Source organism: Chiloscyllium plagiosum, chromosome 12 (assembly GCF_004010195.1).
Source record: "Chiloscyllium plagiosum isolate BGI_BamShark_2017 chromosome 12, ASM401019v2, whole genome shotgun sequence".
Lineage (NCBI taxonomy): Eukaryota > Metazoa > Chordata > Chondrichthyes > Orectolobiformes > Hemiscylliidae > Chiloscyllium > Chiloscyllium plagiosum.
The window spans coordinates 68,750,107-68,776,125 of NC_057721.1; the positions used below are offsets into that span (position 1 = coordinate 68,750,107).

The 26,019-nt window shown below is 40.9% G+C and overlaps 1 protein-coding gene across 6 annotated transcripts in view; it reads left to right on the forward strand.

Annotated features, from left to right (window-relative positions):
- The window catches only part of LOC122555390 (immunoglobulin superfamily member 5-like), a 131,221-nt gene that overhangs the window by 94,895 nt on the left and 10,307 nt on the right, over positions 1 to 26,019 (forward strand). For 5 of the 6 annotated variants that reach the window (XM_043701355.1, XM_043701360.1, XM_043701357.1 and 2 more), the window contains one exon: positions 19,762 to 19,829. The exons of the other annotated variant lie outside the window; for it this stretch is intronic. In XM_043701355.1, the coding sequence (XP_043557290.1) occupies positions 19,762 to 19,829 (68 nt within the window). The remainder of the gene's footprint in view (positions 1 to 19,761; positions 19,830 to 26,019) is intronic. 6 annotated transcript variants of the gene reach the window in all.

Genomic DNA, 26,019 nt, shown 5'->3' on the forward strand with positions numbered 1-26,019 from the left:
ATTTTAGTCAGACATGACTTCCCTTCACAAGTCCATGCTGACTGGCCTTGTTTAATTTGGGCCTCTCTAAATGGCAATTTATAACATTCCACAGGATCCATCTACGTATTCATCCACCACCAAATTGATGTTGATTGACTTCTCATTTCCCAGTCTGTTCTTATTTCTCTTTTTATTTAAGCAATGGAATGATACTAGATGCCTTCTTGGCTTCTGGCATGTCACCTGTAGCGAGACTGGATTGGAAAGTAATGGTCTGAACCTTGGCAGTTTTCTCACTCTTAACAGCCCAGAATTTGTTACATTCAGGTCTGATGTGCACTTTCAAAAATGACAAACCGCTAATCATTCCTCTCCCAGGTTTTCTTCCAGGAAGAGGTCAGGTTTTACCTCAACAACACGCTTGAACACAGGAAGCTAATGTTAACGTGCATGTATATGGTGTGCCTGCTTTAATCAGTTCTATGGAAACCACTGGTCCAACCAGGGTTGGAGGCTGTTTGACTAGCATTTCAAGTAGGTTAATTGTAACATAAATGAAGCATTTACATCGACATGACATTTGATGTGCTGCACAATTATATCAAGCAATGATTCGGTAACTGAGATTACAATGGGAGAAGAAAGTCTTCTCTTTCTGTAGTACCTGTTATCATCTCCAGATGTACCAAAACAGTTTCCAGCCAGTGAAGTACTTTTGATATTGTCAATCTAAGTATGGAATCATCGTTCGTCATTTTATCATCTGTCATTCATTCTGTATCTGTCACAAGACCTGTGTGGTGCAGTTTAGCAGTGGCTGCAATTCACTGTAAACGGTAGGGATGAATCTACATGTGGAGTGAAAGATTAACCCTACCTTTACTTAACCTATAGCTACTGAACATGTACCTAAGGAATTATGTTCAAGATATGTCAGGTTACACAGAATTGAAGCCTCAGTCTGTAGGGCACCAGAATATGTCCCAGAGTCATAGAGACAGTCATGGAGTCATAGAGCGTAGAAGCAGGCCCTTCGGCCCACCATGTCTATGCCAACTAACAAACACCAAACTATACTAATCCGATTTATGTGCAATAGAGTCCATTCTTATACAGTTGTCGTAAAGGTCGGTTGCGGAAAGAGCTCTCTGTATTGGGAGAACTTTGAAAAATATGTCAGTTGCAGCATGGAGATGAGTCCTTCAGCCAAACAGTGCTGGCTGCTATCCTTCATCTGGGTGCATGCATTCAGTCTGTTCCCATATTATATTACCCCTAACCTCAATAATGGAGCAACCTACTATATCAGTATAAAAGACAAAGCTGAAACACAGCACCTTCCTAACACACGAACACTTCCATCTAGAAGGGCAAGGACAGTAGAAACATGGGAACACCATACTCTGCCAGTTTCTCTCCAAATCACTCACTATCCTGACTTGGAGTTATATCACTGTTCCCTCACTGTTACTGGGTCAAAATCCTGGAACTCCCTCCCTCAAGGCATTCTGGATCTACTTCCAGTACACGGACTGCAGTCGTTCAAGAACCTAGCTCACTCCAACACCTTCTCAAGGGGCAACACGAGACGGCAATAAATGCTGGCCTGGTCAGCAGTACTCACATCAAGAATTAAAAAAACTAAACTGTGTTAAAATTTGCTTGCAAATGAGTGGACCTCATCTCACTACTTGATGGCACACAATGACCAGACTTAAATCTAAAGGCAAGCAACAGATCACAGCTTGAGTGGAGCCCAGAGACGGCACAGTGAAGGACTAACCTGGTGCAGTGATCCAATGACAGAGGTGAAGGAAATGCCTGAAGAAAAGCTCAGTGATCATAGCAAACAGCAGGCAGTGGAGTTCAAGGGTCACAGGCATTAGACTGTAGAGAGGGGAAGCCTGGCAAAAGCTGAAAAACTGTGGGAAAAGACTGATAGCAAGAGATGTGGCAGAGAACAGGGAAGCACATAAATGGTGCACAGTGAATAATAAATTCCTTCTGATCAGAAACCTTTGCGGAGAGAGATAAGACAGGAAATTAGTACAATGCTAATAAAGGGCAGGTAAGAAAACCAGACCCCACACTGATGAAAAAGCCTGTTTCTTTGCAAGACCCTTTGGCACACAATGGTGGGCTGTAACTGGACTGCATATTGGGTAGACCACACACCAACATTTCAACAGGCATCATACTTCTTCAGGCCTCACACTGGACTTTCAAACCCTAGCTATTAGGAGTCTTCTTCACTGCTGAAATATAAGGGGCTAGAAGACAGTACCAGTTTTAATTTATTGCTCAGGTTCTCAGGTGATATGAAGCTGAGTAAATTAGGCAGAAAATGTCTGGAGTTTACAAGAATGAGAAGCAATCTCCATGAAACCTCAGTGACATTCAAGAGGGTGTTGGATGTTTATTTGGATAGAAATGGTGGGTGGGGATATGGGGGAAAGGCAGCAGATTGGGACCAGGTAATGGAACCAGTGCAGAAACAATGGGCTGTAACAATTCTGTGATTCTGTGAAACATACATGATTCTAAAGGAACTTGGATAGGGTGGATACTGAGAGGTTGTTTCCCTCTGCCTGGGGTATCTAGAAATGGAAGCACCGTCTCAGGGTAAGAGGTGAATCATTTAGGACTGAGATAAGAAGAAACTTCTTCACTCAAAGGTTGTCTCATTGAATGGCTTGTGGATGCTTCTCTCTGACTATACTCAAGGTTGGGATAGACAGATTCTTCAGGAGATAAAGGATAGGAAATGGAGTCGAGGCTGAAGCTGGTGTTTGAATGGTGCAAGAGCCTGACTGGGCTATATGCCCTAATCTTTATTCTGTTTTCTATAACAATGAGGAAGGTTGAAGGAAGGATTTTAACAGCACATATTGATAAAACACAGTGCTCCTATACATCATTCACACTGTGCTCCTGTAGATCATCAGAGCTGATGAGGAAATTTTTAATTCTCTTTGTTATGATTCCTGCTATGTCAAAATAATGTTATCCCTCCAGGCACATTTATTTATTGGGAACAATTCTGTCTTAATTAAATAGAGCCTCATGAACTTATGCAAATGGAACAGTGTGTCAAAAACTATAATGTGACGGGGCATATGGTTTAGCTGAGTGTAAGGTAAGCTCAAGGAAATGATGTTACCCCTCTAGGCACACTAACAAAACTAACAAGTTGCCTATTAACAATCCATCACAGTGGTGGTATCTTTAACCTTTTCTGTTATGTCATATGGCAACAGTAATGGACTTGAAGCTAATTGCAGCTAGATTCCATTCCAAACCTACGTCATCCTGACAGTGTGAGGGAGTTTAGGTTTCGCAGTCAGTATCTATTCCAGTTAATGGCCATTTTAGACATTCTACCTCCAATCAGTATCAGTGACAAGCTACAACAGATTTATATTTTGTATAACACTGCTTAAACAAGAACTCTAAAGAAAAACCACAATTCTTTTCCCCTTTGTTGTGTAAGCAAATGATTTATTCTTTACCTGTCTCCTGAAGATTCTGGCTCACACTGGGGTAAATGATGGACTGGCCTGGCCCTCATCCAGGACCTCTCCAAAGTAGATCCCCTTGTGTTGTGAGTGCTGGAAAGTTTTTTAGCTGTGGAGCAAATGAGACAGAGGGATCACCTCAAACCCTTATCGCCTGACAATCGATTTGAGTTTATTGCTTCAGAGAAGCCACATGCACAGTTTATAAATGGCTCTTGGTTGTGATCAGTTGATTAAGCCAGTTCAACATCATCCCTAACGTTAATGCACAATTGCGCATTTATTATTGGACTTACGGGAGAAACTGTTGGCTACGTCATGGAGGCAGGCCAGTCAAAGTTCTCCAGGCTGATATCTAGCATGCGGAGTTATTGTCTTGTGAAGAGATGTTGAGTAGAATTGGCCTGTACTCGTTCGAATTTAGAAGAATGAGAGGTGACCTTATTGAAACATAACAGATTCTTTATTTGGGGGGTTTGACAGGGTGGACAAGTTGTTTCTCCTGTGGGAGAGTCTAGAATCAGATGGCATCTCAGAATAAGGGGTCACATATTAAAGACACAAATGAGGAGGAATTTCTTGTCTCAGCTGTTATGAATCTGTGGAATTCTTTACTATAGAGGGCTGTCGAGATTGGACTGTTAAGTATATTCAAGGCCGAAGTAGGCAGATTTTTAATCAGTAAGGAAATCAAGGGAAATGAGGCATAGGCAGGAAAGTGGAGTTGAGCATTATGAGATCAGCCATGATCTCATTAACTGGCAGAGCTGAACAGTTTACTTCTGCTCCTATGTTTTATGGTCGTATGGTCATATTTCAGTCGATGACCTGTGGCTAAAGAAAAACTAACTAAAGAAATTTCAACATTATCAAGTGAGGAGGATGATTACCATGGAGACAAGAACCTGTGCCTGAAGACTTTTGAACATTGTAACACAGCTGTGTGTTACTGCTACTACATAATTCTGTGGCTGGGTCAGGGAGACTCCTGTATTCTCTGCATCTACAATCGGTGCAAAAGGAGGATTTACAAGTTACCTGGAAGGAAAGTTACTCACATCCCAGGAATGATTAAGAAAAAAACTTAAATTCCTAATTAAAAATAAGCTACAGCAAAACTAAAATCTTGCTCATACTGAACAGTGAGTTCAATTCATGGTACCGTAAGCAAACAGCTTAATGCTTTACTGGACACGAAGGTTCAGCCAGTATAAAGACCAATGTATTTACCTTCCTACCCTTCAAGGAAAAACAGACCAAATAAGATGCACAAAATGGGTGAATGGTTTCTTTGCTCTGGTAAAGTTTATTTAATCTGTGGAGTGTGCTTTTTCAGAAAGGACAGTGAATAATCCATATTTAAAAAGACCGAAGCCATTCTCATTGACATCTATCCTGTGAGGGATAAGACTTTGAGGAGCTGAATACTTTTATTTACAATTGTTGGTTATTCTTCTGAGAAATATCAATTTACCAGAGTTAAAGCCTTTGAACTTGAATTGGTTATAGGAGACAGCAGCAAGTGTGGAGATATTTGTACTAAAATGCTTAGGCTGGTCAAGTGAATACCATCTTTGGTACTTGGAAGAATTACAGTCAGCACTGAGCAAAGTAAAAAGTCAAACATTGATTCTGATCTTCTCCTCCATGGGATCATTAACTGCTAGATGAACAATTGGTTAATGGTTGTAAAGAGGTAAGAATATTAGATTCTATCGTGAAATTCAAGTCACAATCGAATATGTAGGAATGGGAAACTGGTTAGATGAAATACGAATCAAGGAAGATGGGGGCGACATTTTCAAACTTAAACAATGGCAGAAGTGCTGAAGTTAAAAAAATGTTAATGTGTGGACGTGCATCATAATCAACACAATGCTCATTCTATTTAAATTGTAAATGTAGCTGCATCTTCCAACAAATAATCCTTTAATACCTGGTTGGCAGATTAATTAATCTATTTCATGCCTTGCAGTTAATACCTGAGATTAGTTTAGTGGAATCAAATCACAGACTGAAAAGGTTGTGCAGTCCAAAAACAGGGAAGGATAACCTTAAAATCAAAACAATTTCATTCTGGGTTAATGTCAGGAAGTACTTCTTCACACAAAGCTTAGTGGAAATCTAGAACTTCTTTTCTCAAACAGCAATAGAATCTGGGGATTGATTGATAATTTCAAATGGAATATTGATAGTTTTTTTGTTCGATAAGCATATTAAGGAGTTTGAAACCAGGCATGTAGATGACTTTGTGGTACAGATCAGCCATGATCTGATTGAATGGAAGAACAGGTTTAAAGCATCAATAGCCCACTCTTGGTCTATTGTAGATTAACTTAGTTTTAGTTTCATTTCAGACATGCAAACATTTTCATTTTATAGTAAGGAGAGTAGGCTAGATTTTATGGAAACTCCAGAGGATGGGCTTAAAGGCAGAGAGACTGTTGGGGCACTATTGTATTATTGCACAGATCCCAGAAAGACACTTGATCTCTAAGGTTGCTTGACAGCATGTGATGCTTTTGTGTAAAAATTCACCATCTTACACTCTGTGCAGTCGATCAGTTGTTTAGGAAAGCAGTTATTTAGACAAGCCGTCAACTACACACTCAGTCAACTTTGTATCTGGTGTAATAGTAAGTTAAGCAAGCACAGCATCCACACCATCAGTAAGTCTGCTTGTCACATTCATGTACAGGGTCAGTTGTTAATAAACTTCCAGATATAAACATACTGGCAAGGAGCAGAAATGGGTCATTCTGTCTCTTGAGGCGAAAGTGAGGACTGCAGGTGCTGGAGCTCAGAGTCAAGATTAGAGTGGTGCTGGAAAAGCACAGCAGGTCAGGCAGCATACGAGGAGCATGAAAATCGACAGATGAAGGGCTTTTGCCTGAAATGTCGATTTTCCTGCTCCTTGGATGCGGCCTGACGTGCTGTGCTTTTCCAGCACCACTCTAATCTTGACTTCATTCTGTCTCTCGAGCCTGCTCTGTCATTTAAAAAGTCTTCTCTGATCTGATTAGAACCTCAAATCCACATTCCTGCCTACCTTCCAATAACCCTTTACCCCCTTGTCCACCTCTGTTATATAAATGCAAGTCCTTTTTGTCTATGTTCAGAACAAACCTAAAGAGGAGTTGATTCATTCTATCTCCAGGAAGCATTTCTAATTTTAGTCTACAAATGTTTTGCTTGTCTAGTGGTGAAATTTAATTTCTTTTACTTGGTTTGCATCCATAATGTAATTGATTTGTAAGTCAAGAAAGTTGACAGTATTGTGAGGTTTTGTAAATTGTTTTCATAGAATTCCATATGCATGCTTTCAGTGCAGGCATATGATTTTGTGATTAAATGGAAATTAACTTCAGCTTAAGTTTAATTCATTTAAAAATTGAATTCCAAAATTCAATTGTAATTTGCACAATAAATGACAGATTGAATACAACTGGCCCTCGAGATGCTTTCAACAACGGAAAGTAGGAATGCAAGGGAAATATCGACTTTGCTGTTTAACATTTACCTGTTGCTGTGGTGATCGCTGAACAAAGATACACACACGCGATTAATCGAGCTGAAACTTCAGAAAGTACAGATTAATTCCTTCCCCAAGCCTCCATAGATATCACTGCAAGTAAGCTGGCAGAAAGGTACTAACAAGAACGCCAAAGATGTGGTGGGGATTGAGTGAGCTTTTAGCAAGGGCTGCTAGACCAGGAATCATATCATCGGGTAATGGAGTGCCTCATCAGTTGTCGGCAGTGTGTCAGGAGGTTGGGTGGGTTGGATGACCAATGCCAGAAATGGTTGGCAAGCATATGCCCAAACCTCTCAGAATACATCCAGCTTGAGTTGAGAGGCTACCTGCATGCTATGCATTGGAAATATTAAGGGAGGCAAGGATTACTCCACAGAAAATACCCTCACTAGCTGCAAGAATTTCTTTCCTCATAGATTGTTGTTTTTCTCCTGTGCCCTTTATCGCTCCATATTGCTACATTATCCTTAGTCCAGGCGATCTAGTTACTGAAGCTCCATTGCCCTGCTTGACAACTGGTCACAGGAAACTTTTGAGAAACTCTGGCTGATCTTCCACTTACTGTATCTTAATTTGAGGAGAGATTAAACACTCTGAACTGTCAACCTTTCACTGAGGATATCTATCTGTCCAGTCATAGTCAGAGAACTGTCTGCAGTGGCAGTATCATGGTCTCAAGGATCACCAGAGATCTATCCTTGAACCCTTTCTGTTTCTTATCCAAATGTTACTCTTCAGTGACATATGAGAATCATCTTGTGGTTTCCACATGTGATCCAATAATACACATCTCTGCCCTGGTCCACTGTCTAACAATTTCTATTGAGCTGGAATGCTCTCCAATTAAATATAGGGAAGTCCTTAGCCCTTTGTATGAACCAAGTTTCCAGACTGTATTAACTAGCCTGCTTGGCATCTCGGTGTCATCATTGACCCCAAGTTGAGCTTCTGAGAGCATAATCATGCAGTCATCATGATCACCTATTTACATCCCTGTAACATCGCTCTACTCTGTGGCTATCTCAGGTCATCTCCTGCTGAGATCCTCATGTATGCTTTTGTCCTCTCTTGACTTGACTATTCTCATGTACCGATGCATGACCTCCTGCATTCTACCCTCCATAAACCTGAGGTGATCTAAATGTTTGCTACCTGTATGCTAACTTGCACCAAGTATTGTTCACCCATCACATTGTTCTTTGATGATTTACATTGACTTCCCTTTCTGATCTCGATAGTCTTCCCTAACCCTAAATGTACTGAGATATCTATACTCCTTCAATTTTAACCTCTTGTGCTTCCCCGATATTATAGCTGGTCAGGTCTTCAGTGGCCTAACCTTAAGTTCTGGAATTCCCTCCCTAAACCATTCCATATCTATTTGTTCCTTTCCCCTAAACCCTTTCTCTTTTAGTCACCTACTTCACTATGTGGCCATGTGCTAAAGCTTTGCTAAATAATGCTCCTACGAAGCACCTGACTGAATTATTACACTTTATTAAAATACAATATAAATACAAAATGATATTGTTGATATCACTGGGAACAGAAGAATTTGTTTAACTTATTATTCTTGGGATCTTGACATGGCTGGTAAGACCAGAGTTTATTGAGCATCCATAATTTAGTTTACGAAGATGGTGGTGAGCTGCCTTCTTGAAACGGATGATTTGCAGCTTTCTCAGGAGGGAGTTTCAGGATTTTGACTGAGCCACATTGAAGGAGCAGTGACATTTTTCACAATGGCATGCATCTTCAAGGACCTCTCACGTGTGTTCCAATGTATGTGTTGGCCTTGTCTTCCTCAGTGATAGAGCTTGTAGCTTTGGGAGGTGCTTACAATGAGGCCTTATTACAGTGCACATTGTAGATCAAGCTCATCACTGTCATGCATACAGGTTGTGGAAGGAATCAATGTTTAGCATCATAAATGAATTGCTTTGTATTGCATGAAGTTGAGCATCCTAAGTGTTGTTGGAGCTGCACCCATTCAAGCAAGTGAAGAGTATTCCATCACATTTCTAACTTATGCCTTGCAGATGGTGGACAGGGTTTGGGGAGAGAGATGAGTTAGTCATCACAGAATTCCAACCTCTGACCTGCTCTTGCAACTTCTGTACATACATGGCTGGCCTAGTTCAATTTCTTGTCAATGGCAGTCCCCAGAATATTAGTGGTAGTGGATCAGTAATAGTAAGGACATTGAATGTCAAAATGGATGGATTATGTTTTGTTGAAGGAGATCATTGCCTGGTACATGTGTGGCTCAAATATTAATTGTCAGTTATCTTCCAAGTTTGAATGTTGTTCAGCTTTTTGTTGCTTGAAAGCATGGACTGATTGAGCATCTGAGGATCAGCAAACATTTCCACTTCTGGCCTTATGTTGGAGAGAAGTTCTTAATGAAAAAGCTTCATCCTCCAGTTGAAGATGATTGGACCCAGGAGGCTCCCCTGAGTAATCCTACAACAATACACAGGAACTGTGACAATGGATTTTCAACCACCACAATTGTCTTCTTTTGTGCTAAGTATGTTATCAACCAATGGAAAGTATTTTTCTTCTGATTCCTAGAAGCTTCACTTTGCTAAGGCTGCTTGATGTAACAGTTGGTCAAGTGATGCCAAGGACAGTCAATTCCACCTTAAATTAGAACGGAGCTTGTGTTTTCCTATTTTTGAACTGGACCTTTAAGATGTCTGAAACCAAGTTACCTTGGCAGATTCTCATAGTCTGTACTGGGTCCATGTTTGTTTGTTATTTATATAAACAATTTGAAGAGAATAGAGGAGGCATGGTTAGTAAGTTTGCGCGTGACACCAAAACTGGTGGTATATTGGACAACAAAGAAGGTTTTCAAAAACAGATCTTGATCAATTAGATCAATGGGCTGAGGAATAACAGATGGAATTTAATTTTGATAAATGCGAGTTACCATATTTTGGTAAAATAAACAAGGGCAGGACTTATACAGTTAAAGTAAAGCCCTGGGTAGTTTTGTAGACCAGAGAGACCTAGGGATTCAGATACCTCATTCTATGAAATTTGTGTCACTGGTTGCCATGGTGGCTAAGAAGACATTGCCTTCATTGCTCAGACCTTTGAGTATAAGAATTGGGACATCATGTTAGATGTTGGTGAGGCCTCTTCTGAAGTACTGTGTCCAATTTTGGCCATCCTGTTTTAGGAAGGATATTGGAGAGAGTTCAGAAAGGATTTTGAGGATGTTGTCAGGAATGGAGGGTTTGCTAATAAAAATAGAATAGATAGGGTGGGACATTTTATCTGGAGCATAGGAGACTGAGGAGTGCCTTTGTAGAGGTTTATAAAATCATGAAGAGCTTAAAGAAGTTGAACAGCAAGGATCTTTTCCCTAGGATGGGGGAGTTCAAAACCAGGAGGCATATTTTTAAACTGAGAAGAGCAAGTTTTAGAAAGGACTAAAGAGGTAACGTTTTGACATAGAGAGAGATTCGTGTGTGAAATGAACTGCCAATTGAAGTGATGGATGCAGGATGGTTCCAACATTTAAAAGGCGTTCGGATAAGTTCACGAATAGAAAGGATTTGGAGACATCTAGGCCAAATGCAGGCAAAAGGGGCGAGTTTACTTTGGCAACATAGTCGGTATGAACTAGTTGAACTGAAGGATCTGTTTCCTTGCTGTATAGCTACGATTTGTGACTCTATAACAATATCTATCCCTCTAAGATCTAGGCAGGTTAGATGTTACTAAAAATGACACATTTCACTCAGCAATGAGAAATGTATTCTGCATTATCTTCAATTTTCTCCACCCATCTCCTGAATGTTTATCCATGGTTAGTATGTACTGGTTGGACCGAACAGACTGTTTCCATGCTCTATGACTCGATGATTCGATAATCATTCCATCTCCTCCACCTCTAATTCTTGATGATGAAGACCAGTACTGTAGATGATTACAGCACAGATAGTACCATAATTCCACTTGATGTCCACAAATGTTTCAGCTGGATTTCTTGGAGGGCTGTTAGTAACTAATTTTCTCCTCCTTTTTCCGAAGCACTGAGGTCACCTAGCAACGTAAATAGGAGAAAGTGAGGTCTGCAGATGCTGGAGATCAGAGCTGAAAATGTGTTGCTGGAAAAGCGCAGCAGGTCAGGCAGCATCCAGGGAACAGGAGAATCGACATTTCGGGCATAAGCCCTTCTTCAGGAATCCTGAAGAATCCTGATTCCTGAAGAAGGGCTTATGCCCGAAACGTCGATTCTCCTGTTCCCTGGATGCTGCCTGACCTGCTGCGCTTTTCCAGCAACACATTTTAGCAACGTAAATATACAACAATGGTGACTGCACATCAAGGTAATTCATTGTCATTGAGTGCACCAATGAGTGTGATAAGACCTGTAAAAATGCAAGTCTCTTTCTGAATGATAGGCAACGTTTGCTATATCACTTTGATTTAATTCAGTAAAAGCTGAGAATGGAGCTGTGTATTCCTGGTATGATATGCAATAGGTCTACACCAGACAGTGCATTGGGCACATCTGTTGGGGGGCCAGTATGGTTTGTAATTTTGCGCACATTCATTAAAACAATGTATGTTCAACATACTGTTAATAATCAGCTCAAGCTCCAATCACATAGGACAACATTTATCTCTTTTTAATTAGCTACTGCAAAAATTCTTGGAATTAAAAATTGATGAAGACCGACAGATTCATTTCTTGTGCATAATTTTAGTTTTCATATTGCTAATTGTATTTTTGAAGAGCTGACTTTTTTCTAACATGAAATAGAGCTGGGGAGCAGATAAGATTACTTACAGTGTGGAAACAGGCCCTTCGGCCCAACAAGTCCACACCGACCCACCACCCACCCAGACCCATTCACCTAACACTTCGGGCAATTTAGCATGGCCAATTCACCTAACCTGCACATTTTTGGACTGTGGGAGGAAACCCACGCAGACACGGGGAGAATGTGCAAACTCCACACAGACAGTCACCCGAGGCTGGAATTGAACCCGGGTCTCTGGCGCTGTGAGGCAGCAGTGCTAACCACTGTGCCACCATGCCACCCATAGGTAGCTTGCTAATTCTAATTTACTATGAAATCTAATGGAGAAATCACACCTCAAGCATGTCTTCGGTGACAGGTACTAAAGTGTAAATTGTATGCTATACTCTATGACACCTTGCCAGCACTACAGTGCAGCTTGGATATTTCCTTCAGCTTTAAAATGTAAATATTGCAACTAGAATTCTGTTTGCTAAACAAGGGAACATTAAGGGTAAGGGTCACTCAGTGGGTGTGCAATGTTACTGATGAACTGAAATATACCATGTCACCTGTGATATTGTTGATTACTCCTTCTCAAGTGTTTTCAGCCTATAGCATCAATAATGGGGATTTCTACATTCGGTTTCCACTGCAGAATCATTGATGGATACCTATGCATCCGGTGTTTTTGTGTCCTATCAAAACCAGTTCCCAGCTCATTCAATTTGTCCTGCACCAAAAGTGATGAGTACAGCAAAAACACACAGTCAATCCTAAAATTCTTGGACATATGCAAGGATGATCAATAAAGCTTGCTGCACATCATTTTCAGGCCGCCTGGCAAATGATCCATAGTTTACCCATTGTCATGGAGGTAAGTAGCATGCAAACTATGTCCTGCCTCCTCATTGTAGTATTTATCCAAATAGAGAGCAATGCTGCACATTCTGGGATCCAGCTGTGCTTGCAGAAAGCACATGGCATCGACATCTTTCTGCTCCTAAAGGCAGCCTGTCCCTCTTAAAGCAATGCAATCATGACAGGCTAGTGTCAAAAGCAATTACTGTAAATCTAAAGAAGGTGACAGTAGAAAGAGGACTCCAAGGTTCAGGAGCATATAGTTGGAGTGATGGAGATGAACAGGAAGGAAGAGGTCATATGTCCTTGGGAAGGGACAGGGAAATACTCATGGATAGCCTGCAAAAGGTTGCCTCAAACATAGTAAAAAGTCCCAAGGTTCTTCACTGGGGTGTTTCCAATTACACACTGAGTCACATTACAACAGATGAATAAAGTAGATTCCTAAAAATACCTTAATGGAGATAAACAAAGTAGAGAGGCAAAGGGGTAAAGGGAGGAAATTTCAGAGTTCAGAGCTTAGCTATAGGTATGACCACCAATACTGAAATGTCTAGGGATGGCAAAGACTAGAATAGGAGGAATGCTGATATCTCAGATGGCTGCAGAGCAAGAAAAGATTGTAAAGATGTAGAAGAGTAGGCCATTGAGGAATTTTAGAACAATGAAGATAACTTTAAAATCAAGGCTTTGCTTAACTCGGTGCTAGTGTAGGTCAGTGAAGTATTGAGGGTCAGAACTTGGTTGCACAAGCAGCTGGGTTTTGGAGCACTTCAAATTGATGGATGTTAGAAAATAGGAAGCTGTCCAGGACTGTGTTGGACAGGCCAAGACTAGAAGTAGAAAAGTCATGGATCAGAGTTTTGGTTATGTAAGAGCTGAGGCAGGGACAGAGTCAGTTGGTATTGGAGAGGTGGAAACCTCTCAATGATGGGTCAAATATAAGGTCAGAAATTCAACTAAAGGTTGCGGGCCATCTTATTCAACCTCAGAAAACTGGTGGAGAAAGGGATGGAACTTGAAGGAAAATTCTGCCACTCCAGCTTTAAATGTTGGACAAACTGTGTGACAATATAAAGAGTGGAACATTATGGAGATGGTGTTTTACAGCAGGTTGACATCAATGTACATTTGGAATTGTTTTAACTTGCTGTTAGCAAGGAACAGGATGTTGAAACGTAATATAGATACTTGAAGGATACCAGAGATAATGGTACATGAATAGAAAAAGGAGACATCTCAGGCTGTGATTAGAAATTAACAGGAACAGACAAGTGATATTTTATCCAACTGGATGAAACAATGGAGGAGGGCGATGTGGTCAACTCTGTCAAGCTTGGAAATAGGTTGAGAAGAAAATTTTAAAAATCGTTCGCAGGATATGGGTGTCACTGGTCAGGCCAACATTCATTGCTCATCCCCAATTGCCCAGAGAGTAATCTAGTGTCAACCACATTGCTGTGAGTTGGAATTACATTTAGGCCTGACCAGCTAAGGAGAGCAGTTTCTTTCCTTTAAGCACATTAGTGAACCAGATATGTTATCCAGTAATTGACAGTGGTTTCACGGTCATCATTAGACTCTTAATTCCAGATTTTTATTGTTTTCAAATTCCACAATTTGCCATAGCAGGATTTGATCCCAGGTCCCCCAGAACATTATTTTGGTCTCTGGATTAATAGTATAGCAATAATATCATGAGCTCATCGCCTCCCCTGAAGGATGAAAAGGAATAATTTATTTTTCTCGGTCACATAGGATGTCCAATGCAAAACAAAAAGAAAATGTGCTAGAGAAACTCAGCAGGTCTGCAGCATTGTGGGGAGAGAAACGGAGTTAACATTTCAAGACAAGCAGCCCTTCTTCAGACCTTTTGTCAGTATTATGATAAGAGAAGTGTTGGTATTGTGCTGGGGCTAGATATCCAATTGGAGGGATTCAAACATTGAGTATTTGGAAACATTGGTACATATTTAGGAAACAACAGAATATTCACGTACTTTAGAAAGGAAAGGGAGATTGGTGTTGGGGAGCCAGTTTGCAAGGATGTAGTGGTGATGAAGGGTGATAATGAAAGTGGGGGATGGTCAAAACCTGAGGAAAGGGGACTGTTTCCCACCTAAATAGTTATTTGGTGCCACAGACCATGGGTATTACCGAAAAAAATACACATTTTGTCCAAGCAATTTGTGATGTAGTCCTCAGGATAATATGTATCTTTGGCCGACAATGAACTCTGATTGGTAGAGGTGTTGTCATGGAGAATCCATAAACTAGATGGTGTTGTGAATGTTCGTATAATTACAATGTTTAAAAGACATTTTGATAGATTCACGAATAGGAAAGGTTTTGAGGGATATGGGCCTGGAGCAGCCTGGTGGGACTAGTTTAGTTTGGGATTATGTTCAGCATGGACTGGTTGGACCAAAGGGTCTGTTTCCATGCTGTATGACTCTATGACTCTATGATTATGACTGACAGTTAAATGCTAAGCTTTGCTTACATTATAAACTAGGCAGGTTGATGGTGATTGGTAAAGGCATTGTCCTGTGGTATGAACCAAAGAATAACTGTCACCTATATTATTCAGTTCAACTAGATGCAGTGTCTTCAAACAGCAGTGCCCTGTTCATTACTCTATGTAATTTCCAGTATGTGCAAATGTAACATACAATAGCCTGTCTGACAAGTTAGTTTCGTTGTCAGCACAATTCTCAGCTGTAAATACATTATTTGACTAATGCTTCCAAATCATGTCATCAGGTCTGTTTCTGGACGCTGTGTTTTGAGTTTTACAAACATGTGGTCAATACCCTACCTATATCACACTGACACTGAAATTCACATACCACATTACTTATTTGAGTGATAGGTAGAATCTAATTTTTGATGGCAGCTTCCTGTTAATGGTGAGCACACTCATGTTACTCCTGTACAATAACAGTTTAGATAGTTAGCTTCCCCCTCTGCTCCAAGATTTGAGCTACCTTAACCCTACAGGCTAACCTGAGGTTAACTGAATACTTTCCAGAATAAAAGGGGTGGCCTAGGCCTATTCAGGAGTTGTGTGATATACAAGGAGAAATGTTAGGATCAGGGTAGCCGTTATCCCAAAGGATGATTTGGAGGTGCCGGTGTTGGAATGGGGTGGACAAGGTTAAAAATCACACAACACCAGGTTGTAGTCCAACAGGCTCATTTGGAAGCACTAACTTTCAAAGCACTGCCACTTTAACCACCTGATGAAGGAGCAGCGCTCCAAAAGCTAGTGCTTCCAAATAAACCTGTTGGACTATAACTTGGTGTTGTGTGATTTTAACTTTCCAAAGAATGGCTTTGATGCAATCTATTTCAGGATTATTTTACTGCTCCATTTCAAAGGTGAATTTGTGCAGAATAGAGTTAATTAAGACACTTTAGGAAATTCATACATACAACAGCAGATTTGCATATACCAAAGACATTATCATCATGCCAGAAATATGGAAGGTTAGAATGTTAGGTTTCATTCCATCAACGATAGGTCTCTCATGGACCTAAAAGGTGTTTAAGAGAGCTGGGCTGTTATACACACCCCACAAGTATATTTTAGCTCATGTTTGAGCAACATTGCAGGTCAGGTTGAAAGGCAGTGCCAGTGGAAGCAGATTTGAATCTATCATTAAGAGCGGTGTTCATTTTATTGCTATAGTCACATTTAATAAAGATGGCTATTCCTGTCCATTTGTCAGATTTATGAATGTACATTTCCAGGTAGGTCTAATAACAATGACAGACATTCACTGTGTGAATTGTCAAAGCATTTGGAATTCTGGAATATGTATGTGCTTTTGTGTATCCCAGTGCCTTCACTAGTTGTTGGTTTGTGTTGGGATAGCTGGGATTAGAGGAGTTCAAACTCAGCAACAACTTTAACAAAATGTGTTGTTTCTCCACAATAGTCATGTTTAAATAATGGGAGTCCGGAATTAAAGTTAACTAGTCTGCAGTTTAGTTAAATGTAGTCAAAAAAGCAAGAAGAGGTGTTCTCATTGAAGTGTTGAATTCAGAAAGGCTTGAGAGGTGATAAGAGAGAAACCAGAAAAAGATGCACGTTTAGAGCGAGATTGACGTGGCAGGGATAACTACCTCATTTTGAGGTAGTTAGCCCTGCAGGGCTAGGAGAAGGGAGAAAGCCACTGAAATAGCTGACTGGATGGGCCATTCTTAGTAACAAAGAAGTTTTCTAATTCTTCTCATTTGTTGCTGGGGGTGTTTGTGGATGATACGAAGAGAACGTTCATAAAAATGTTTGCAGTAGAGAAAACAAAAACTGACTCTACATTATAGTTAGTCTGCCATTTTGTCAGTCTGCCTATGTTCTCTTGAAGCCTGTTACCATGTTCCTCATTGCATTTGCACATTTTATATCATCTGCAAATTGCATCCATTATATTCAAATCATTCGATCCAAATGAGTAGTTGTCATGATGGTGTCTTTACAAAATTACATATTTTGTAAAGAAGGCTAATGTAACCTTTCCAAATGGACACAGCATCTCCCAGAGATCCCCCAGTACATGACAGATCTTAGGTAAAAGTGAGGACTGCAGATGCTGGAAATCAGAGTTTAAATTAGAGTGGTGCCGCCTGACCTGCTGTACTTTTGCAGCACCACTCTAATCAAAACATGACTGATTTTGTTGACCCTTCTAAGCGCCTGAGAATTAAAAGCTTCAGAGAAGACAGAAAATTGGAAGAACACCACAGAAAATTCCAAAGAATTTTGCTTTATGAAACAATAATTAATCAATGTTAATGTCACAGCCATCGGAATTTTAATCTGTATAAGACGAGTTATGAGACACATCTTTTAGAGCTCGGAGAAAAACTGTGGAGACACCATCAGAAAGGAGAGGTCTCAGCCAAAAGAAGCACAAGGGAAAAGCCAAACCAGCTGATGGACTGCTGTATTGAGTCAGGGGAAAGTGGGGACTGCAGATGCTGGAGATCAGAGTCGAGAGTGTGGTGCTAGAAAAGCACAGCAGGTCGCCTGACCTGCTGCGCTTTTCCAGCAACACATTTCCGACTGCTGTATTGAGTCAGGGGAAAGTGGGGACTGCAGATGCTGGAGATCAGAGTCGAGAGTGTGGTGCTAGAAAAGCACAGCAGGTCAGGCAGCATCCGAGGAGCAGCAGAGTCGACCTTTTGACCATAAGCTCTTCATCAAGAATGCTATAGTGAGTCAGGCTATGAAGAGTCACATCGTGTAGTGCCATAAAGGCAAAATAAATTCATGTTGATTCCCACCTAGAATGTTTTCTACGTAGTTCACCTGTAGAGGAAACCTCCAGCCATTCAACTACTGAAGCCATTGCAAAAGCTGAATTTGGATTTCAACTCCTTCATCTCAGAAAGAGAGTTTACAGGGAAATAACAGATCTGCAATGAATACCTGATCTTATTTCATCTTTATAAGTATCTTTTTTCATCTTTATAAGTATCTTTTATCCAAACCTACTTTGAATCTTTTTAAGATAATAACAATCATTTTTACTTAGCAATGTTTGATGATAGTAACATAATAAATTATCATTTGTTTGGATTACTTTTAAATTGGAACACTTAAGAAACTAAGAAATATGCTCAAATCTGCACCTCATGAACTGCTCCGTGGACCTTGTATAAGCATGATGTGGAGGTGCCGGTATTGAACTTGGATGGACAAAGTTGATGATCAAATGACACTGGGTTATAGTCCAACAGGTTTATTTGAAACCGCAAACATTTGGAGCCTGAGGAAAGAGCAGGTGCTCCAAAAGCGGTTTCAAATAAACATGTTGGACTATAACCCGGTGTCGTGTGATTTTTGACTTTGTGTAAATATGACACCTAAGGGCCTGTTTCCACACTGTGGGGATTCTATTCTGTTCTGTTCTAATACTAGTCACTGAGGAAATGTCATTGTCTAGTCGTCTATAAAAAAGCAACAATTCACATTTTTCTGTTTCGGAGTCAGTTTTTGTGCCCACACTGCTAGTGTCCACTTATCAAACAAGCTTTAAATACACAGATTCAAAAATATTTCATGTTATTTATCTTCCAGTTTTGCTGCTTCAGTGCTTCAAACAGCATAAATCAAGGTGTTTTGTTCAATGTCTATGAAGGGTTCTGATACATTAGATAAGGGAAAACTGTTTCTTCTGACAGAGATTTGATAACTAGATGACACAGATTTAAGATCATTGTCAAAGGAACTAGATGGAAATAAGGAGCTTTCTTTTAGCATTGAGTTATCATGAGCTGGAAACCACAACCTGAATGGGTGAAGGAAATAGTTTTAATTGCAACTTCCAAATGGCAACTGGAAATATACGTGGGAAGAAAAATAATGTAGAGCTGTTTGGAAGGAAGAATAGTATGGAACTAATGAGATGACTATTCTACTGAGCCAGCACAGGGACAATTAGATGAATGGCTTTCTTGTGTGGCGTAGGATTGTATGGTTCTGAGGACAGTTTCTATTTAGGTCTTCTCTGGCTCTGCTTTGTTTTATAGAATAATGCACTGGTTTCTCATCTGGCCAGTTGCATTTAGCTAAACAACATTATGGACAACACACAGTCATCTTCAAGTCCTGTCTAAGAGATTGCTACTTTTTTTCCCAATGTCTAGTGTAGCCCAATTAATGCAGCCAGAAACCTTCAAAATATTCAAAACATTCACTTCTAATTCAACAATACCAAAAGTGAACAAATAAAACATACAGAAGCCACATTTGCCTTTGGGAACACTTAGGGCCTGTTTGCCTTTGAAGCATCTACAAACTTCAGTCACTGCACTGTATGCACTTATAATCAGTGCACATAACTCACATCCACTGGAACTTTGTATCGATTCATTCCACTAACACCAAAATACTATGATTGCTGGAAATCTGAAATAAAAAGCGAAAGCACTGCAAAACCCAACAGGTCTTGCAGCAACTGTGGAGAGAGAAACAGAGTTAATGTTTTGAGTCCACTATGATTCTTATTCAAGTTTCCAAATAAATGTTTTTTCAAATCTCAACTTCCAAAGTTTTCTCACCTTCCGAAGTTTTATCAGTATTTTTTCCTTTTCATTACAGCCATTTTCAGCAGCTTGGGAAATTCCTCTGCTCCTTCCCCTCCCCTTGATCAGTGATGGATTTGTCGGGTGAGCTATGAACAGCTTGTGTTGAATTTTAATTTGGTTGCAGGTTGTCTTGTCACCAGAGAACTGCACCAGAGATCTTTCTTCTTCAGAAACATCACTGCAGCTTGATATGCCGCAAATAAAATGCAACGTTTGGTTGAGTGAATGTATCATATTGCATCCTTGCCCTTGTACATAATACAATATGAATTGTCCAGTTGGTTTATCGAGTACCATTCAGCCAGCTAATTCCCTGCTCTTACTCTTCATTTTGCTGGATTCTGAACTCAGGGGTTATAAATGCGCGGTAGCTACCATGTCACAGAATGGTTACAGCACAGAAGGAGACCATTCAGCCTCTTGTAACTGTGTTGCCTCTCTGAAGAAGCAATTCACATTTGTGGGTGGCACAGTGGCTCAGTGGTTAGCACTGCTGCCTTACAGTGCCAGGGATCCAGGCTCGCTTACAGCCTTGGGTGACTGTCTGTGTGGTGTTTGCACATTCTCCCCATGTCTGTGGGGGTTTGCTCTGGTTTCCTCCCACAATTCAAAGATGTGCAGGTTAGGTGGATTGGCCAGGCTAAAGTGCCCATAGTGTTAGGTGCATTAGTCAGAGGGAAATGTATCTGGGTGGGTTACTTTTCGGAGGGTCGGTGTGGACTTGTTGAGCCGAAGGGCCTGTTTCCACACTGTAGGGAATCTAATCTATATCCACTCTCTGTAACTCTGCACATTCTTTCTTTCCAAATAATAATCCAATTCTCTGCTTGGCACTTCAGTTGATGTTGCCTCTCGCTTCTAGTTTTTTTTAACTCCAAAAGAAACAGTCCCAACTTTTCCAAATTCTCAATGTAAATGCAATTCCTCATCCTTGGATCCTTTTGTTCTGCATCATCTCCAACGTTTCCACATTCCTTTTTGAAGTGTGATGCCCACAATCTGAAGCAATTCTCCACTTGAGGTTGGGCCAAGTATTCAATACACATTTAAAACAACTTCCTTATACTTTTGTACATTATGTTTCTATGAAGCTTTGGACTGATAAGTCCGATAAAGAATTCAGGAAGCATGTCTTTCCCAGGAAGTGAATTCTATACCAGAAGGAATACGTTGAAGAGGAAACCAAATAAATGCATGAAAACGAAAGTATAAAAGGAATGGGTTGGATGAAAAGGGGTAGAAGATGACGCGTGGAGAATAAATACCAAAATCAATCTGATGGGCTGAATGGCCTGTTTGGGCTTAAAGTTTATGTGCGAGCCCTCTTGTCATTAATACAGTTAACAGAAAAGCTGTTGCACTGTTTGGTTTTAAATACTTGACTGTCTTTGTTTCCCCAAAAGTATCTTAGCTGATGTGTGAAGCATCTTAAACCGTGCTTTCACAGCTGAGGCTATCTCCTGTGGGACCTGCACAATCACTTTGTTCTTCTTGGAAGAACTCAGCATAATTAATGAGATCCACTTTCATGACATTCTGCCATTTCAAAACACAAATTCTACTTTACCAGATCCTGCAGAGTATTTGCATTCGTAGGATGACAGAGACAGGACTGTAGGCTATTTAATCCCGCAAGCATGTTCCACCATTTAATTTGATCATAACTTCACCTGTACTAGGTAAGATATTTGTCAAATAAAATCACACTTTTACATTTTCCAATTAACCCTTCAATAGCTGTGGAAGTGGAGGGTGGTTGGGGGGAACTCTAGACTCTCACCACACTTTGCTTAAAGGTGAACTAGCTGACATTACCCCAAATGACCAAACTCTAATCGACTACCTGGTCAGGTCCACGCCCCCCTACGACCCACCCTCCCATCCTGGCACTTTCCCCTGCCACCGCAGGAACTGTAAAACCTGCACCCACACCTCCTCCCTCACCTCTATCCAAGGCCCTAAAGGAGCCTTCCACATCCATCAAAGTTTTACTTGCACATCCACTAATATCATTTATTGTATCCGTTGCTCCCGATGCGGTCTCCTCTACATTGGGGAGACTGGGTGTCTCCTAGCAGAGTGCTTTAGGGAACGTCTCCGATACACCCGCACCAATCAACCACACAGCCCCGTGGCCCAACATTTCAACTCCCCCTCCCACTCTGCATGCTACTCTCTCCCCACACCCACCCTCCTCTAGCTTATCTCTCCATGTTTCAGGCTCACTGCCTTTATTCCTGATGAAGGGCTTTTGCCCGAAACGTCGATTTCGCTGCTCGTTGGATGCTGCCTGAACTGCTGTGCTCTTCCAGCACCACTGATCCAGAATCTAATCATAGTTGTGCCTTGGAACTCACTGACCAAAAAAGTCATTCCTCATGCTATCAACAAATGTAGAGCTTGGAAGCAGGCCATTCAGCCCTGTGTCTGTGCCTATCTGAAAAGAGCTATCCAGGTAATTCCTCTGCCCAGCTCTTACTCTGTAACCTTGGAGCTTTATGGAACTTCAAGCACTTATTCTGGAGCGATGAGGATTTCTGGCAATTATTACCCTTTCAGAAGAAGATCTCCAGATTTGCATCGCCCTCGGTGTGAGACAAGAAAAAAACTTCATATCGCCTCTCCGGTTCTTTGAACTATTAAATTCTGGAATGGTTCTTGCAGATTGGAATCTAACAAATGTCACTTCACTATTTAAAAGGAAACAAGGGAGCTACAGGTCTGTTAGCTTTGCATGAGTCAAAGGAAAATGAGAGAATATCATAGTTAAAAATTCTAGAGGCCAAAATATTGAACATTTTCAAGAAGGAGTCAGGTACAGTCCTTAGGGCTCGTAAGGAATCAAAGAGTATGGGGAGACAGTGGGACCAAAGTATTGAGTTTGACAATCAGCTATGGTCATATCTATTTATTGGTTTGGTTTGTTGATTTGATTTATTATTGTCACATGTACCGAGGTAAAGTGAAAAGTTTTGTTTTGCATACTGTACTGGTAGATCATACCATACTAAGTGGTAGAAAGGTGCAAAACTTGACCTACTCTTGGGAAATAAAGCAGGGCAGGTGACTGAGGTGCCAGTGGGGGAGCACTTTGGAGACAGTGACCATAATTCTAATTGTTTTAAAATACTGATGGAAAAAGGATAGACTGGATGTAAAAGTTGTTCTAAATTGGAGGAAGGCTAACTTTGGCAGTATTCGGCAAGAACTTTCAAAAGTTGATTGAGGGCAAATGTTTGCAGGTAAAGGGCCAGCTGGAAAATGTGAAGCCTTCAGAAATGAGATAATGGGAGTCCAGAGACAGTATATTCTTGATAGGGTGAAAGGAAAGGCTGGTAGGTGTAGGAAATGCTGGATCTTGAGAGAAATTGAGGGTTTTATTAAGAAAAAGAAAGAAGCATATGTCAGGTATAGACAGGAGAGATTGAGTGAAGGAGATGGGGGGGGATATAAATGAATATTTTGCATCAGTGTTTACTGTGAAGACAGACATGGTAGATATAGAATGTAGGGAAATAGATTGTGACATCTTGACAAATGTCTATAATACAGAGGAGGAAGTACTGGATGGCTTGAAACACATAAAGGTGGATAAATCCCCAGGACTTGATCAGTTGTACCCTAGAGCTCTGTGGGAAGCTTGGGAAGTGATTGCCAGGTCCTCTGCTGAGATATTTGTATCATTGATAGTCACAGGTGAGGTGCTGGAAGCCTATTGGTTGGGTAACGTGGTGCCACTATTTAAGAAAGGTGGTAAGGACAAGCCAGGAAACTATAGACCGATGAACCTGATGTTGGTAGTGGGCAAGTTGTTGGAGGGAATCCTGAGGGACAGTATTTACACGTATTTGGAAAGGCAAGGACTGATTAGGGATAATCAGCATAGCTTTGTGCATGGGAAATCATGTCTCACAAACTTGATTGAGTTTTTGAAGAAGTTGTTGTGGTTCTGTTCACCGAGCTGGGAATTTGTGTTGCAAACGTTTTGTCCCCTGTTGATGGTTGTGTAGCAATGATCAAAGATGTTCGGCCTTCTAGTAGGACAGGGGATATGTTGATAGTATTTTGGTAGCACCCTCTTGAGGTTGGCCTAATGGAAGTCATTGGCTACGAGGAACAAGGCTTCAGGGTAGTATGTCTCAAGTCCATTTATAGCAGTATACATTTCATCAAGACCACTCCTCACTTCCGCGTGGGGTGGTATGTAAACTGCTGTCAGGATAGCGGAAGTGATCTCGCGCGGCAGGAAGTAGCGAATAGTTGTATCGAGTAGTGGAGCAGGCTCAAGGAGCCAAATGGTTTTCTCATGTTCCTATTTTCTGTGTTTCTTTGTTTCTTTTCTATGTGTCTTACTATGCCCCCTAGTTATTGACTATCTACTAAAGGAAACTGGATCTTCCACTCTGTCTAACCCCCTCAAACACCTTTCCCAATAGCCTAATTTGTTTCAAAGAAAACAAACCCAGTCTATTAAATCTTTTCTGCTATCCTGGCAAAATCCTTATAAAACAATCACATCCTTCCTTCAGTAAGGAATTTTACAAGGGTAGGCAATGGTCTGGTGGTATTATCATTGGGCTAATCCAATGAACCAGGTAACGTTCTGTGGACCCAAGTTTGAATCCTGCCATGGTAGATGGTGGAATTTGAACTCAATAAAAATCTTGAATTAAGGGTCTAATAATGGTCATGAACCCATTGCCAATTGTCAGGAAAAACCCATCCGGGTCACTAATGTCCTTTAGGGAAGGAATCTGCCATCCTCATCTGGTCTGTCCTACATGTGACTCCAGACCCACAGCAATGTGGTTGACTCCTAATTACCCTATGGCCAATTAGAGATAGGTAATAAATGCTGGCCTGGCCAGTGATGCCCTCGTCCTGTGAGTGAATAAGAAAACAAACTATTTTGTTTGTGGTGTAACTCATTTTATTCAGTTTTAACATTACTGTCTGGTACATTCCATTTCTCAGCTATTAAAAGAAGGTGTCCCATAATTCCTTCTTAACCATCTTATTTCCCTGTCCTGCCACCTTAAGGGATATGTACTCCAATATCTTCCTGTTACTTTACACTCTTTAGTATTTTACTATTCGCTGTGGATTTCCCTTTGTCTGCCCTGCACAAATGCACATTTCACACTTACCAGATTGAAACTCATTTGTCACTTCCCTGGTCTCCAGACCAGTCCACTGATATCTACCTATGGTGTAAAGCTTTCTTCCTCAAGTTAATCCTTCAGCAAATTTTTGTATTGTCTGTGAATTTCTTAACCATGTGCTATCCAGTTAAATCTAATTCACTGATATACACGATGAGTAACAAGGAGTCACAGCCCAGCAGAAACCAAGGGGAAAGAGTCTTTAAGCCACAGAAACAACTACTGACCATTATCCTTCACTTCCTGCTAACAACTCTGAATCCAGCTTGCCATTGGCTTGCCTTTGGTTTCCATGAACTTTTAATGCAATGAGCAACCTGCCTTGTGGATCTTGCTAAAATCTATGCACTCTAGATGATGATGAGGGAACTCTCACCTCCCTGTGATCTCTATCCGTTACGTTCAACCAGGTAGAGTCATAGAAATATACAGCATGAAAACAGACCTTTTGGTCCAACTCGTCCATGCTGAACAAATATCCTGAATAAGTCTAGTCCTAACTGCCAACATTTGGCCCTTTTCCCTCTAAATCCTTTCTATTCATATACCCATCCAAATGCCTTTTAAATGTTGTAATTGTACCAGCTTCCACCTTTTCCTCTGGCAGCTCATTCCATACATGCAGCACCCTCTGTGTGAAAACATTGCCCCTTAGGTCCCTTTTATATTTTTCTCCTCTCACTTTAAACCTATGCCCTCTAGTTTTGGACTCCCTTACCCTGGGAAAAGACCTTACCATAGCCATGCCCCTTATGATTTTACTAATCTCTATCAGGTCACTCCTCAGTCTCCAATGCTCCAGGGAAAAAAGGCCCACCATATTCAGCCTGTCCTATCATTGGAAACCTCCAACCCCAGCAACATCCTTGTCAATTGTTTATGAATCCTTTCAAGTTTAACAACATCATTTTGATAGCAGGGAGACCAGAATGGGCGTCACGGTGGCACAGTGGTTAGCACTGCTGCCTCACAGTGCCGGAAACCTTGGTTCAATTCCCGCCTCAGGCGACTGACTGTGTGGAGTTTTGCACATTTTCCCCGTGTCTGCGTGGGTTTCCTCCGGGTGCTCCGGTTTCCTCCCACAGTCCAAAGATGTGCAGGTCAGGTGA